This window comes from Peromyscus maniculatus, chromosome 5 (assembly GCF_049852395.1).
Source record: "Peromyscus maniculatus bairdii isolate BWxNUB_F1_BW_parent chromosome 5, HU_Pman_BW_mat_3.1, whole genome shotgun sequence".
Lineage (NCBI taxonomy): Eukaryota > Metazoa > Chordata > Mammalia > Rodentia > Cricetidae > Peromyscus > Peromyscus maniculatus.
The window spans coordinates 10,740,140-10,753,449 of record NC_134856.1 but is presented as its reverse complement, the minus strand read 5'-3'; the positions used below and the strand labels follow the sequence as shown (position 1 = coordinate 10,753,449).

At 51.0% G+C, this 13,310-nt stretch overlaps 1 protein-coding gene and 1 long non-coding RNA gene across 4 annotated transcripts in view; one reads left to right on the top strand and one right to left on the bottom strand.

Annotated features, from left to right (window-relative positions):
- The window catches only part of Cetp (cholesteryl ester transfer protein), a 20,017-nt gene extending 12,459 nt beyond the window's left edge, over positions 1-7,558 (top strand). Inside the window, exons 12-16 of the mRNA XM_006985219.4 lie at positions 4,202-4,269; positions 4,856-4,889; positions 5,293-5,362; positions 6,777-6,862; positions 7,317-7,558. Of these exons, the coding sequence (XP_006985281.2) occupies positions 4,202-4,269; positions 4,856-4,889; positions 5,293-5,362; positions 6,777-6,862; positions 7,317-7,391 (333 nt within the window). The 3' untranslated portion in view covers positions 7,392-7,558. The remainder of the gene's footprint in view (positions 1-4,201; positions 4,270-4,855; positions 4,890-5,292; positions 5,363-6,776; positions 6,863-7,316) is intronic.
- On the bottom strand, positions 5,637-13,310 carry LOC143273242 (uncharacterized). 3 transcript variants are annotated; one of them, XR_013051147.1, is made up of 2 exons: positions 13,171-13,310; positions 5,637-5,762 (listed from the first exon to the last, which is right to left on the bottom strand). It is a non-coding gene; the product is annotated as an uncharacterized LOC143273242 (long non-coding RNA). The 3 variants fall into 3 exon arrangements; XR_013051146.1 differs by lacking the exon at positions 5,637-5,762 and adding an exon at positions 9,452-12,990 and having other exon boundaries at positions 13,171-13,305; XR_013051145.1 differs by lacking the exon at positions 5,637-5,762 and adding an exon at positions 9,452-12,995 and having other exon boundaries at positions 13,171-13,298.

Genomic DNA, 13,310 nt, shown 5'->3' with positions numbered 1-13,310 from the left:
TGAGCCAGGAGGTGTCGACAAGATGCCTCAGCTTTACTAATGTCCTCCTACGTGGAGCGTTGGCACATAGATATTTGTCATTTAAGTCTAAAACACTGCCACCATCTGCCTCTGTCCACATGCTCTAGGACCATATGGATTTCCAGTTTCCCCATGTTGTGGGTTTTAGGAAAGAAGCATAGCGTGTGTGTGTGCTGGACTTGTCGCTGAGAGTCCCATGTAGGGTCTGGGGTGGCACCCAGGATCAAGTACACACTGGCATTTCTCCTGGGTCATAGCCACATGAAGCAAGGCCAGGACTGGGTACCAGGCCCCCCCTGAGAGGATAAGTTTCATCAACTCAGAAACACGAGCTTAGATGCTAGGACAGTTGTAACGAAGGAGCCGAGGGCCAGTCTGGTTTCCAAGGCTCTTCAAGATCTCCTCAATGCTTTTTAGTACCTCAAGCTCTAAAGAGAGCAGGCATGACATCTACTCCTACAATCGCAATTTTGGAAAGCTGGGCAGGAGGGTTGTGGGTTAAAAGTAATCCTGAGTTACACAGGGAACCCTGTCTGAAAAAAATCCATACCCCAAATAAAAAAATCCCCCCCCCAAAAAAATCCTAAAGGCAAAAGCAGTGAAGCCTATCACAGAAATGCTGACATTTGAAGGAAGCACAGTACCGACAGACCCAGTGCCCAGGGTCACACCCACCTCACAAGGAGCGTGGATAGGTTTCCTTCAGACAAGGCTCCTAAAAACAACAAACCAACTCCTTAGTTTTACATTTCAGTTTCTTCAGAATATTTTAATTAGTCCAGAGAGATGACCAAGTTCAATTCCTGAGACCCACGGGGTGGAAGGAGAAAATCAACTTCCCGAAGTTGCTCTCTGACCTCTACACACTCACCACAGCGTGCACATGGATGGACACACACCAAGTAAATGAAAACATAATGAAACGTTGAACATTTGGTGAACTTATGCATGTGCGCGCGCGCGCGTGCGCGCGCGCGCGCGCACACACACACACACACACACACGTGCACGTGCACACACGTATACATATGCATGAGTGCACAGTCTCCATCTGGAGTCAGAGAGCAGCTTTTAGGAGCTGTGTCTCTCCTTTCACCATGTGGATCCCAGGGACTGAACTCAGGTGTCAGGCTCGCTGAGAGACGCGTTTACACACTGCTCCATCTTGCCAGCCCAAACTCCTTATTTTTTTCTAATAACTTCAGATTTGAACAAAAGTCGCCAAGCTAGGACAAAGTGTCCACCGCCGCAGTCCTGCTTGTACAATGTTAATCTTTCCAGAAATGCGACAAAGAGATCACCATGGCTGAGCCCTTAGTGGCTGGCTCGAGACTTCACCTGAACCTTATCCATTCCCCCCCCTCATCTCCCTTTGTGCCAAGCAAGATCCAGTCCACGGAGCACATGGCCTTCAGACATTTCAAAAGTCCTCAGGTTTTTGTCTTGATCTGTTTGTTTAACCTTTTTGTGTCTTTAAGAAGGAACCCGAGAAGTTCAGAGTAGTCATTCAAGAAAAAAAAAATTATTCAATGACATTTGTTAATGCTGGAAGAGGCCGGTGTCCGCAAGGACAGGGGCCACTACAGTGTATCTTTAAGGAAGCGGGTAGTCGACATGGGTACTGGGCTCAACTCCAAATAAAGCTTGGCCAAGGGGGAATTGACAGCCAAGGGTAAGGGCAGGGAGTCAGGGAAGAGTGTGACGGAACTGACCTAACAGGATTCTTGCTGACGGTGGTCAGGGTATCACCCTCACAGGAGCAGGTGGAGGATGAGTCCCCTGGTCAGATGGGAGGGAGGCCTGATACTGAGGGCATGCCGTGGTTCTAAGAGGATGTTTGGGAACGTGACTGAAGTTCGGCCAAGCCACGACCTTTGGTCAGAGCACGGGAGGCACCTATCACGCCACACCCCCCCCATGTCACTCTTTATCCTCCTTCCCCGACTCCCCGGTCCTTTTCTCCCTCTCCACTCCTGGACGCCCCTCTTGTTTATGAACTGGGCTCTGCACATTAGCGGCCTCCATGAACTGCTGTTACACAGGACATTGGATGGGAAAGCTTCCAGAAAACTGAGCTAGTTAGAGCCTCAGGGACCACAGGCTGGTGTCTTGGCGGCTTGAGACATCCCAGTGTGGGTGTTTGGGGTGAGTGAGGGTTGCAGGTGAGGCTGGGGGTTGGCTGAGACTGTGTCCGTAGGCTCAGAGGGCAAAGGAGGAAGCTGAGGCACAGAAGGCTATCGGGTGGGGTGGGAGGAGACTGCATGGCTGGCACTGTATGCTGGCTACACTGAGGGGACATTAAAATGAGTTCTGGTGGGAGTAGCCCTAGAGAAATAGGGGGCTTACCCCTTCCTGGACAGAGGTGGGTCTGGGGGCATGGAGCAAGGGGGCATTTTCTCAGGGCCTCAGCTCACATTTGTCCTTGAGTCAACTTCTGCGTTCCCTATACATGAATTCTTTTCAGCATCATGAGTTCCTACCATGGCCCAGGCCATATGAATCCCGACCTCATGAAGCACATAGCCTAGTGGGCAGAGAAAGAGTAACTGGCCATCCAAGCAAAAGACTACACTTTTAAAATTTTGCCTAGAGCTATAAAATTGAAAAGTATGCCCAATAAAGGTGTTTAGGTAACTTTGACTCAACATCAAGGTTATTTGAAGGCCATTTGGCACCTGGGTCTCCCAGGTAGACATGTTTTGAGCATGACCCAGGGAGGCTGGCAGGGCACAGATTTCTGGGTCCATCTCCAGAGTGTCTGGTTCATAACCAGTAGGCAGGCCCCAGGAACATGCATTCCCAACACACTCCTCGTTCCTGGTGCTTCTGACCATGGAACAGTCCTGGAGATACCGCTCTCCAGGATCCTGGATCTGAGTGTGAAAATGCAAACACGTCCAGCTACCAGCAGAGGACGCCTCGGCTCTCCTGAAGGGTGGCTTTGCTTTGAAGGTGGAGAATGGAAGCGATTCACCCAAGTCCTGGTCGTTGGTCATTTCAGACCTACCAGGAAGAAGCAGTTGAGCACATGGACAGGACCAGGGTCCTAAGTCCAAAGCTGCAGGTGCTGGGGACATTCTTCAGTTTTGTCTTTTCAATCTCCCACCCGCAACCCCGCCTCTGCTGTGGAACTCAGGACCTGTGTGTCCTCGGCAGGTGCCCCATCACAGAACTACTCCAGCCCTATCACACACACACACCTCGCTTCATCTGTGTGTATGCGGTATACTCACATGTATGTGCTCCTGGTTGCACACACGTGTGTGTACCTAGGCGCTAGAGGTTGACATCCGGTATTTTCTCTACTGCTCTGTACCATTTCCTTCCTTCCTTCCTTCCTTCCTTCCTTCCTTCCTTCCTTCCTTCCTTCCTTCCTTCCTTCCTTCCTTCCTTCCCTCCTTTCTTTTCTTTGGGTGGTTTGTTTTTGTTTTTGAGAAAAGGGTCACACTCTATAGCCCAGGCTGGTCTAGAACTCAGAGATCCGCCTGCCTCTGCCTCCTGAGCACTGGGGTTAAAAGCATGCGCCACCACACCCAGCTTGTATCTTATTTTCTGAGACAGGGTCTCTCACTGGATCTAGAGCTCACAAAAATAGCTAGCCCCAGATTCTCTTAGCTCTGCCTCCCGAGGGCTGGGATTAAAGGCGTGTGCTACCCCGCCTGGCTCCAGGCCCTGCTGTTAGAGTGTGTGCTAAGGACCAACCCCTGCTCCTCACCTTTGCACTCCTGGCACTTTGCCAACTGTGCCCTCTCCCCAGCACCCCCAGCCTTCCTTCCTTCCTTCCTTCCTTCCTTCCTTCCTTCCTTCCTTCCTTCCTTTCTTTTCTTTTCTTTTTTAACACAATTGCTTTATAGGATGCATTTGATGCAAGATGTCGCATATTGTCATCTTGCTGTCACTTAATTCTCAAACATAGCTCCTTTTGATTCTTTTCTTAGAAGTCTTTTCCTCACGTTTGGTTTTTATTTCCATTTGTAGCGCTGAGGATGGAACCCGGGGCATGCTAGTAAAGCATTCTATCACTAACTGTGTCTCCAACTTCCATTAATTTTCAGAAGACCAGTAGCTCAGCCTGCTCCTAGAATTCCCCAGACCTACTGTTCCTTATGCCTCAGTGCAGAGGGCAGAGAGCTCTGCTTCCAGGAGGGCTCGGCTCACAGCATCTGGCTTCTCTCCCCAGGATATTGTCGCTACCATCCAGGCCTCCTATTCCAAGAAAAAGCTCTTCTTAAGCCTGGTGGATTTCCAGTATGTCTTATGGTTTGGGGGAAGAGGGTGGGTGGACTCGAAAAGGTCTTTGGCCTGTAGGGTCAAGCACGGTGCTGGGACCTGGGTGGGGGTCTGTGGCCAGTCCTTTTGAGAACTTAGGAATATCTGCAGGGAGAGAAGAGCCCTCCTTAGTGTCAGCACTGGGAGGAGGAAGCATCAGCATGGAGAGTGAGCCTGGCCTGACCTGTGCAAAGGCAAATATATAGAGAGAGGCTTCTGGAGGGTGGAGACCTTGGGCGTAAGAGCCGAGCTCTGAGAAAGGAGGGTGTTGTGGGCTGCAGCCCAAAGCAGGGCTAGATTCCCACGCCCCCTCCCCTCTTTTCTTTGTGTGTGTGGTTGGGTGCTGAGGATGAGGCCGAGGGCCTTTCATTTGCTAGGCAAGTGTTCTGCTGAGGGGTTATGCTTCAGGCCATTGCTTTTTTGAGACAGGATCTTGTGGTATACCCCAAGCTGGCCAGGAACTTGTGATCTTTTTGCCTGAGCCTCAAGAGGACTAGGTTACGGGTATATGTCAGCATGTTCGGCTAAGGTCTAACTCCCTTTTTCTTCTCCGATCTTATTTCAGGATTAAACCGAAGACAACCTCCAACACGGCTGAGGTAGGTAGTCTTGGAAGAGCTAAGTTCTGGGGAAAAGCAGGCAGAGGCTGTAAAAGAAATGGGGCAATAGGACCCTCCTGGGTCTCTTCTAGAACTTTTCTTCTGTTCTCTGACAGGTGAAACATTGTTTTTGCAGAAATGGGATCAGGGTAAACTTAAATGAGAAAGAAGGCAGGGGAATACTGGATAGGTAGCCTCTCCCTGGATACCAGTTTCCCTTCTGTGGAATGGGACAACAACCCTAGCCTAGAAGGGACCTCTGGGAAGGAGCAGAGGGTCTGGGTTCAGATGCACATTCTTATGGCGTGTGAATGATGAGTGCTTGTCAAAGCTTTGTGGCCGTCTGCCTCACGGGTCACTTCTGTGATCTGAAGAGCACTCACCACGGGCCTCTGCTTGACAGAGCTCCGAGTCCATCCAGAGCTTCCTGAAGCTGCTGATCACCACAGTAGGCATCCCTGAGGTCATGTCTCGTAAGTGTGGGCCCCAGGAAAGGACGGGCTGGGTGTCTGGCTTTACCTTGTCCCCACCTCCAGATTGTTCATTGCAGAGGCCCCCTCCCAAGCAGAGCCTGAAGTAGCTCTGGTTCTCAAGCCGGTTGGGTGTCCCCAGTCTCTTCCCAGGTGGCAATGTGTAACAACGGTGATCAGGTACACAGACCCCTGATTCTGGCTCACACTGAGAGCACTGGATCTGCCACCTCACTGCTGTCTAAACCCACTTTAGGAACCCAGGTCTCAGCCAGGGGTGGTGGTGCACACCTTTATTCTCAGTGCTTGGAAGGCAGAAGCAGGTAGATCTCCAAGGGTTCAAGGTCAGCCTGGTCTGCAAAATGAGTTCCAGGACAACCAGGAATATGTAGAGAGACCCTGTCTGAAAAATAAAATAAAATAAGAAATAAGGACACAGGTCTCCCAATGGCAACTAGATATGTCAGAAAAAATCCTGACAGCTGGGGGCAGCCACTCAGTGGGGGCCTAGGACAAGCCTCAGTTTCCAAAACTTCCTACAAAACGAGAGCATCAGATTTACTGTTCCCCAGATTCCCTGGGAACCTTGACACTGTAGGGTCTCTGTCCATATGTAGCCACTCCCCTGGTGGCATCTCACACAGGGGTGTGCAGAGGACACTCCAAAGAGAGCCTGTGAGGAACTGTGTTCCCTTCCACATAGGGATATTTAGCTGGCTGCACCTTTATTTTGAATATCTGCTTATCTACATGGCTTTGGTAAGACACAGAAAGAAGAGAAACTGACTGTGTGTCTTGGTCTTGCTCAGCCTCAGTTTCCCCCATCAATATGATGATGCTAAAGCTATAGGGAAACTGGGTCTGCTGGTGCCAGCCTGTAAAGACATCTACTTGGGAGGCTGAGGCAGGGGGATCGCAAGAGCAAACCCTTGCCTGAGCTATGGAGCAAGTTCAGTTCAGGTATTGCCTAGGCAACTTATCAAGACCTAGGAGAAAAGAGAGAAAAGAGAAGAGAGGGGAGAGAGAGGGAAGGAGAGAGAGAGAGAGACAGAGAGACAGAGAGACAGAGAGATAAAGAGAGAGACAGAGACAGAGAGACAGAGAGAGAAACTAGTATTGTGAGACCCCAGGTTCATACACCGGTACTATAAAAACTAAACAAATGAATACCACAGATGGTGAAGTAGATGGATAGGGAGATTTTCTGTGTGACCGCAAAGAGCACTGAGAAGCTCCGGGTGTGAGGCGTGGACCACTAGGGAGTGAGAGCTGCAGCAGCTGGCTAAGAGAGGCTCCCTGAACGCCATCAGTTCCAACATTTCCCTCTGGGGCTGCCCAGGTGCTCCAACCAGGGCCTGGGGCTTGGCCCTGCTCCCTAAAATGAGCTGACTTGGCTCCACCCCCCCACCCTGCCTAGGGCTGGAGGTGGCATTGACAACCCTCATGAACAGCAAAGGCCTGGACCTTTTTGACATCATCAACCCCGAGATCATCACTCGTGATGTGAGTATGAAGTCGTCCCTAGCCCCATCTCTTGGGCGGTCAGAGAGCTGTTCACGTTCGGTTTCTGTGCTGTGATGAAGCACTCTGGCCAAAAGTAACTCAGAGGAGGAGAGGTTCATCTCAGCTTTCAGGTTATAGTCTATTACTGTAGGAGTCAGGGCGGGAACTTGAGACAGAAACTGTGGAGGAATGCCGCTTGCTGGGTCACTCAGGCTCATGCTTACTTAGATAACTGTCTTATATAGCCCAGGACAATGCACCCAGGAAATGGTGCTGCCCACCCTGTGCTGGGCCAACTTACATCAATTAACAATCAAGAGAGCCTCCCACCCCCACCCAGACATGTCCACATGCTAATCTGATCTAGGCCATTCCTGGTTGAGGTTTCTCTCAGACGACTCTAGACTGTGTCAATCAGATAGCCATAGCTATAGCCTGCCCCTGTCTCCTGCAGGGCTTCCTGATGCTGCAGATGGACTTCGGCTTCCCAGAGCACCTGCTGGTGGACTTCCTGCAGAGCCTGAGCTAGGAGGCCAGTGGGGCTGGGACCAAAGGCATGCATCCAACTCACAACGGAACAGGAACATCAGAATGCTGGCATCTCTTGTGTGTGGCTCAGAGTGGGAGCAAGGAGATGGGGTGCCCCCTGCCTTACCAATTTCTAAGTCCTGCTGCCATTAAATGTTCTGTTCAGGATCTGGGAATGTCCTTCTTAGGAAGGGGAACAAGGGGACAGAGCATGGGAGGGATACGTCTTACCCACCGTGCCCATGTGCTGAATCAATCTGTAACAATGCCCCTCTGGTAGGTACCCCTACTTACGACCCTCCAGGGCCATCCACTGTGGAATCTGTGGATGTCACCCCCACCCTCTAGCAACTGCTTTCCTAGCTCACAAAGCATATGTGCACCACTCAAGGGCCTTGATTCAGACTGGAAGCCTGAGGGACACCAAGTGTCCAAGACACACAGAACACATCCATGCATTTCCTCAGGAGCAAGGCACATACTCCGATCTGGATACAGAGTAGAAAAGGCAACGTGCTGGGGACTGTGAGTAGTTCAGAGACTGGCTGAGCAGAATACCAGTGGCAGACTTGTCACAGTGATATCCTGGGGTGCCGCCCAAGCAGCAGGGACCCACACACACACCTGAGATGTCATCAGATGTCGCAGAAGGAACACTCCATTCCAGCAGGTGTCCACTCCCCCTACAGGGTACGAAGTCCTAAATGGCTAAGCCTGGGTGAAGTGCCCAAATACTGACTCAGCTACTTTGATGGACAGCAGGCTTTCATACCAGGGAAGATCACAGGCAGGGTGGAAGCCATACCTGAACACACACCTTCATCTTCTAGTAGCCAAGGACAGAGGGGCTATTTGAGTCACATTTTAAAGGCTGAGTAGGAATTTACTAAGTAGCCATATGAGAAAAGATGCTAGAGCCAGAGCAGACATGTGGGGTCCAGAAATGTCACTCCCTAACTTGGTGACACACTTATCATTTTGTTCATTGACGTTTCCATCCCCTCCTCTGACTAGCTTCTGCCTGAGTCCAAGCGGAGTATCTGATTCATCCCATCCCATGTGGTTGCCACCCTGCAGGGTGAGGGAGGCAGGAAGTGAAGAGGACGGGAGAATCCGAGGTGGGTAGGGAGCATAAGGGCCTTGTGGGAGTCTGGCTTTCCACTGAAGAGAAAGACAGGGCCCTGAATAGGCAAGTCAACTCAACTTTAACGCCGAAGAGAAGGTCCTCTTGGCAGACTTCTAGCCTCCCCATCCTCCCCGCCCCTAGGCTCCAGCACAAAGGTTCTTCCATCTCAGTCTTGGAAGGTTTTCTCCAGGCATTGACTACTCCACTGGCCCAGTGGGTGGTTTGTCCTGCCGTCTCCCACCCCTCAGAACACACGTTGTGGCAGTATTGAGAAGTGATTGGCTGTTTGAGAGGAATTCATGCGTTTTTCAGAGACTCGGCTGAAGGGTCGTGAGCTCCTGTCAATCAGGAGTGCACTGGGGACTCCCAGAGCGGACTGTTAGAAAGCTGGGCCACCCTTGTCTTCTGCCCCCTCATCTGGGGCTCCATGCCTGTTTTTCCTATTGGGAGTTGAAACAGTGTGATGCCTTCTTTAAAGCCATACTCGAAGACAGCGGTTCTCAACCTGGGGTCACGATCATCAGAAAATATATCTTTCTTGCGGTCTTAGGAACTGAGAAACTGCTCAGTAGCAAACTACAATTATGAAGGAACAACAAATAAATTTTTTTTGTTTTTGTTTTGGTTTTTTGAGACAGGGTTTCTCTGTGTAGTTTTGGTACCTGTCCTAGATCTCACTGTTAGACCAGGCTGGCCTCGAACTCACAGAGATCCACCTGGCTCTGCCTCCCAAATGCTGAGATTAAAGGTGTGCACCACCACTGCCCAGCACAACAAAATAATTTTAAGGTTGGGGTCACCACAACATACTGCATTAAAGGGCTGCAGCCTTAGGAAGGCTGAGAACTTTAGGCTATTTAGTTTACCGTGGGCAAAGCAAACTTGACATTTTTAAAATGCATGTATACGCATTCATGAATCTATGTGTTCATCTGTGTGCAGGTGTGTGTGTGTGTGTGTGTGTGTGTGTGTGTGTGTGTGTGTGTGTGTGTGTGCCTGCATGTAGAGGCCAGAGGGTGAACTCGCTTGTCTACAGAAATGCTGTCTCTCTCTTTGACCGGGTCTCTCACTGGCCTGGAACTCACCAGTTAGACTGTTTGCCAGTAAAGCCCAGGCATCCTCCCTCGTTTCCACAGCCTGAGTCCACAGCATCCCTGTTCTCTTCTGCCCTTCGATCTCAGAGCAAGAGTCTGAGACCAGAAGCAGCCAGGAACGATGCCCAGGCATCCTCCCTCGTTTCCACAGCCTGAGTCCACAGCATCCCTGTTCTCTTCTGCCCTTGGATCTCAGAGCAAGAGTCTGAGACCAGAAGCAGCCAGGAACGTGGGGAGGGTTCTTGAAAGGTCCCCCGCAAAAACGCTTTCTAGGGGCTGGAGAGATGGCTCCACCATGAAGAGCACTTGCTGCTCTAGCAGAGGGCCCAGGTTTGGCTGTAAGCTTCCTCATGGTGGCTCACAACTGCCCCTAACTCCAATTCCAGGGGATCCAATGCCATCTTCTGGTCTCTGAGGGCATCAGGCGTGCATGTAGCATGCATACATACATACATACATACATGCATACATACATACATACATACATACATACATACATACATACATACAGGCAAAGCACTCCTACACATAAAATAAACATGTCTTAAGAAAAGGAAAGTGTGCACCAGCCCCAGAGGTCCAACAGGGAATTCCAGGCTTTATTTACACTGTTGTCTTCTAGGGCAGCGAATCCAGTTAGAAGCCGTGGTGGACTGAAACGTCTCCCTTAAGGGGCCCCCAAAGCCCAAGGCCTTCCTTTAATGCCACAGAGCAAAAATGGGAGATCTTGCCACTCAGGCAGCTCCCCTCCCCTGCCCAGAAATCCTTGCACCACCAAGGGCATTCTGAGAAGTCCTCTAGAGTGTCACTCCTGCAAACCCCACCCTAGCTGGGACCATGGAGCCAATCCTGGAGCCATAATGGAAAGCAGATGTAGCCTCCCAGTATCCTCCTCTGTCACTGTAGAACAGGTCTCCAGGCCTGTGACAGTGGGTGGGGGGCACTTACAGGTCACCAAAAGGTGCTGGGAGAGCATGTAGCAGGACCTATGGCAGCTCAGAGAGCAGAGGCCTGTTAGAACAGAAGCAAAGAGCCAGACTCTCTCACAAACCTACTCCCCACCCCCCCACCCCCCACTCCCAGTTCAGAAGCTCTGCGTGGGCTGATCTCTAAAGATCAGGACAATCATGGCCCAGGCCAGATGCTGGCAGACCTGATTAGAATCCATTGCCTGGAGGCTGTACCTTCTGCTCTATCCAGACAGCAAACAGTGCTTCCTCTGGCCAGGGCCCTGAGGGTGTATCTTGCCACCACAGATGTTGGCACTAGGCTGAGTAGGGACTAGGCCTTAGGAAGATGAGTGAGATGTTTTTGCCAAACAAGGAACCCTTCCCACCTCTTTGGGGTGTGGAGAACCATTTGTCTTATAGTCATCCAAGGGATGCCTTTTTTTTTTTTTTTTTTTTTTTGGATTTATTTATTTTATGTATATGAGTACACTATCTGCAATACGACTTTATGCCAGAGGAGGGCATCAGATCCCACTATAGATGGTTGTGAGCCACCATGTGGTTCTGGGAATTGAACTCAGAACCTCTGGGAGAGCAGAGTCATCTCTCCAGCCCCCACCCCTACCCCTGGAATACTTTTACCCATAAGTCCCCAGTAAACTGTACTCTGTCCAGGCCTGGGTCTGTTCACCTTTCTTCAGTCTCCTAGCACCTTGGGCCAGTTCTCACACACAAGGACCCGGCTTTCCAAAGCAGATAACCATGTAAGCTTCACCAGAGAAGGACTGTGTGCACTTTGGCCAGAGGAACCTGGTGTTGATGGAGGCCTCAGGCCATTGGTTGGGCTGTTGTGAAAAGTCTTTCCCTGGGGAGATGAGAACATCTGGCCCTTCCTCCCAAGGTCCCGACACAAACCGAAATACTGTTTCAGCACAGTTCACCCTGGGGAACCAGTGAATTTATTGGGCTTACTTACAGAGCGCTGGTGACCCCAAAGCAGCTGCACTGGAACGTCTCCACCCAGCATGGATGATGCCCCCCCCCCCCCCCCCCCCGTAGCTGCAGAGGGAAGCCGTCCTCCCTAGTCCTCCACAGTCTGTATACTCTTGCCCTTTCTAGAGACCTTAGGCAATTAGGGCAGAGTTGCCTGGGAGGAGGGGCCAGGAATTCGGGTGAGGGTGCAGTGACCCTCCCAGTGTCCTTCTGATCTCATGAAGATGGTAGCACTTTGGCTCATAGGATAATGGCTTATAACACAGGCAGAACACACATGGTGAGTCTGGGAAAATAGTTCTCCCAGAACCCTTCTTGGCAGGCTGGTTCCACAAGATCCAGTTCTCATTGCCACATGACCTTTGACTCTTGACCTCTCTGGATCTTCTCCTTGTGCCTAATGAGATGTTAACCTCTGTCCTGTCCCTTCATCGGTCTTTGTGGGTTTAAGTGCATCTGCATCTAAATATGGCCTGTGCTTGTCTTTCTGGGTGGCGGCTAATTGTCTGTATCCACTGACACCCCTCTGCCAGCACCGAAAGGTGGAGAAATGTGAGCTGAGTCCTACTGTTGGACTGGAATTCCTTTCACACACACAGCTGACATCCCACCATGTACCACAGGCGGGGACTCCACCACCTGACAACAGGAAACGGAGTCTGGCTAAAATCAAGGCGTGTGTTAAGAGGTGAACCAGGAGGGATGGGAAAATTGGGAGTCACAGCCAAGTAGTCACCGCAAAAATAATGCCACCTGCGTCTGCCTGTCAAGAACTTTCTACATTCCTGGTTTGGTCCTGGGAGGGAAGAGGTTAGAGGTCACAGGAATTCAAGACCCAAAGAAGGGAACAGAAGTAGAAGAGTTTCTTAAGCGTTTCTGGCACAGGCTACATCTGCTGTAACTTCTGGTCCTGCCTTCTCATGGAGGAATGGGAAGGTGCTACAGTCATTGTCTGCCACAAGACAGATGCCGGAGCGGAGACTAAGGGGGTCAGGGTTTTGGTCTAGGAGAGTGGTTCTCAACGTATAGGTCTTGACCCATTGGGGTTGAACGGTCCTTTCACAGGGGTCACATATCAGATATCCTGCATATCAGATGTTTGCATTTGATTCATAACAGTAGCAAACATACAGTTATGAAGTAGCAACAAAAATAATTTTATAGTTTGGAGTCACCACAACATGAAGAACTGTATTAGAGGGTCGCAGCATTAGGAAGGTTGAGACCCACTGGTCTGGGGTGATGTAACGAGCACTTAAAGAGGACTTGAGCCTGGGGTGTCGGGGTCATGGCTGTGCTCCTGACTGCCATCAATGCTCACGTGACTTGTCTCTCCCCTCCTCCCCAGAGCATTCATGGGAGAGTTGCTTCATTGTGGGATGTCACAGGGATCCCCTGTATGGAAGCCAGAGCCGTCCCCAGCAGGAGCCTGGCCTCCTGTTCTGGGACAAGGACAAGGGGCAGGGCAGCAAGTAGAACTTGAAACAGAGCCAAGGCCAGTGGTTTCCAGGACGGACCCTGGCCTTCGAATCCCTTCCTCACCGCCCACCTCTTCCCATGCCGCCTCAGCTCTGCGCCCCAGCTTTCTTCTGTAGGCTAACTAGGCAACCCTTTCACCTGGTTCTTGTGGCTCCTCAGTGTCTGGAGGAGAGGCAGCTGGAGACCGTGCTTGTCCAGGTCAGGGTTCAGGTGATGAACAGTTGTCATCCTGCAGAGCGCGGGAGCCAGCCGGGAGTCAGGACCCGGGACCCAATTCC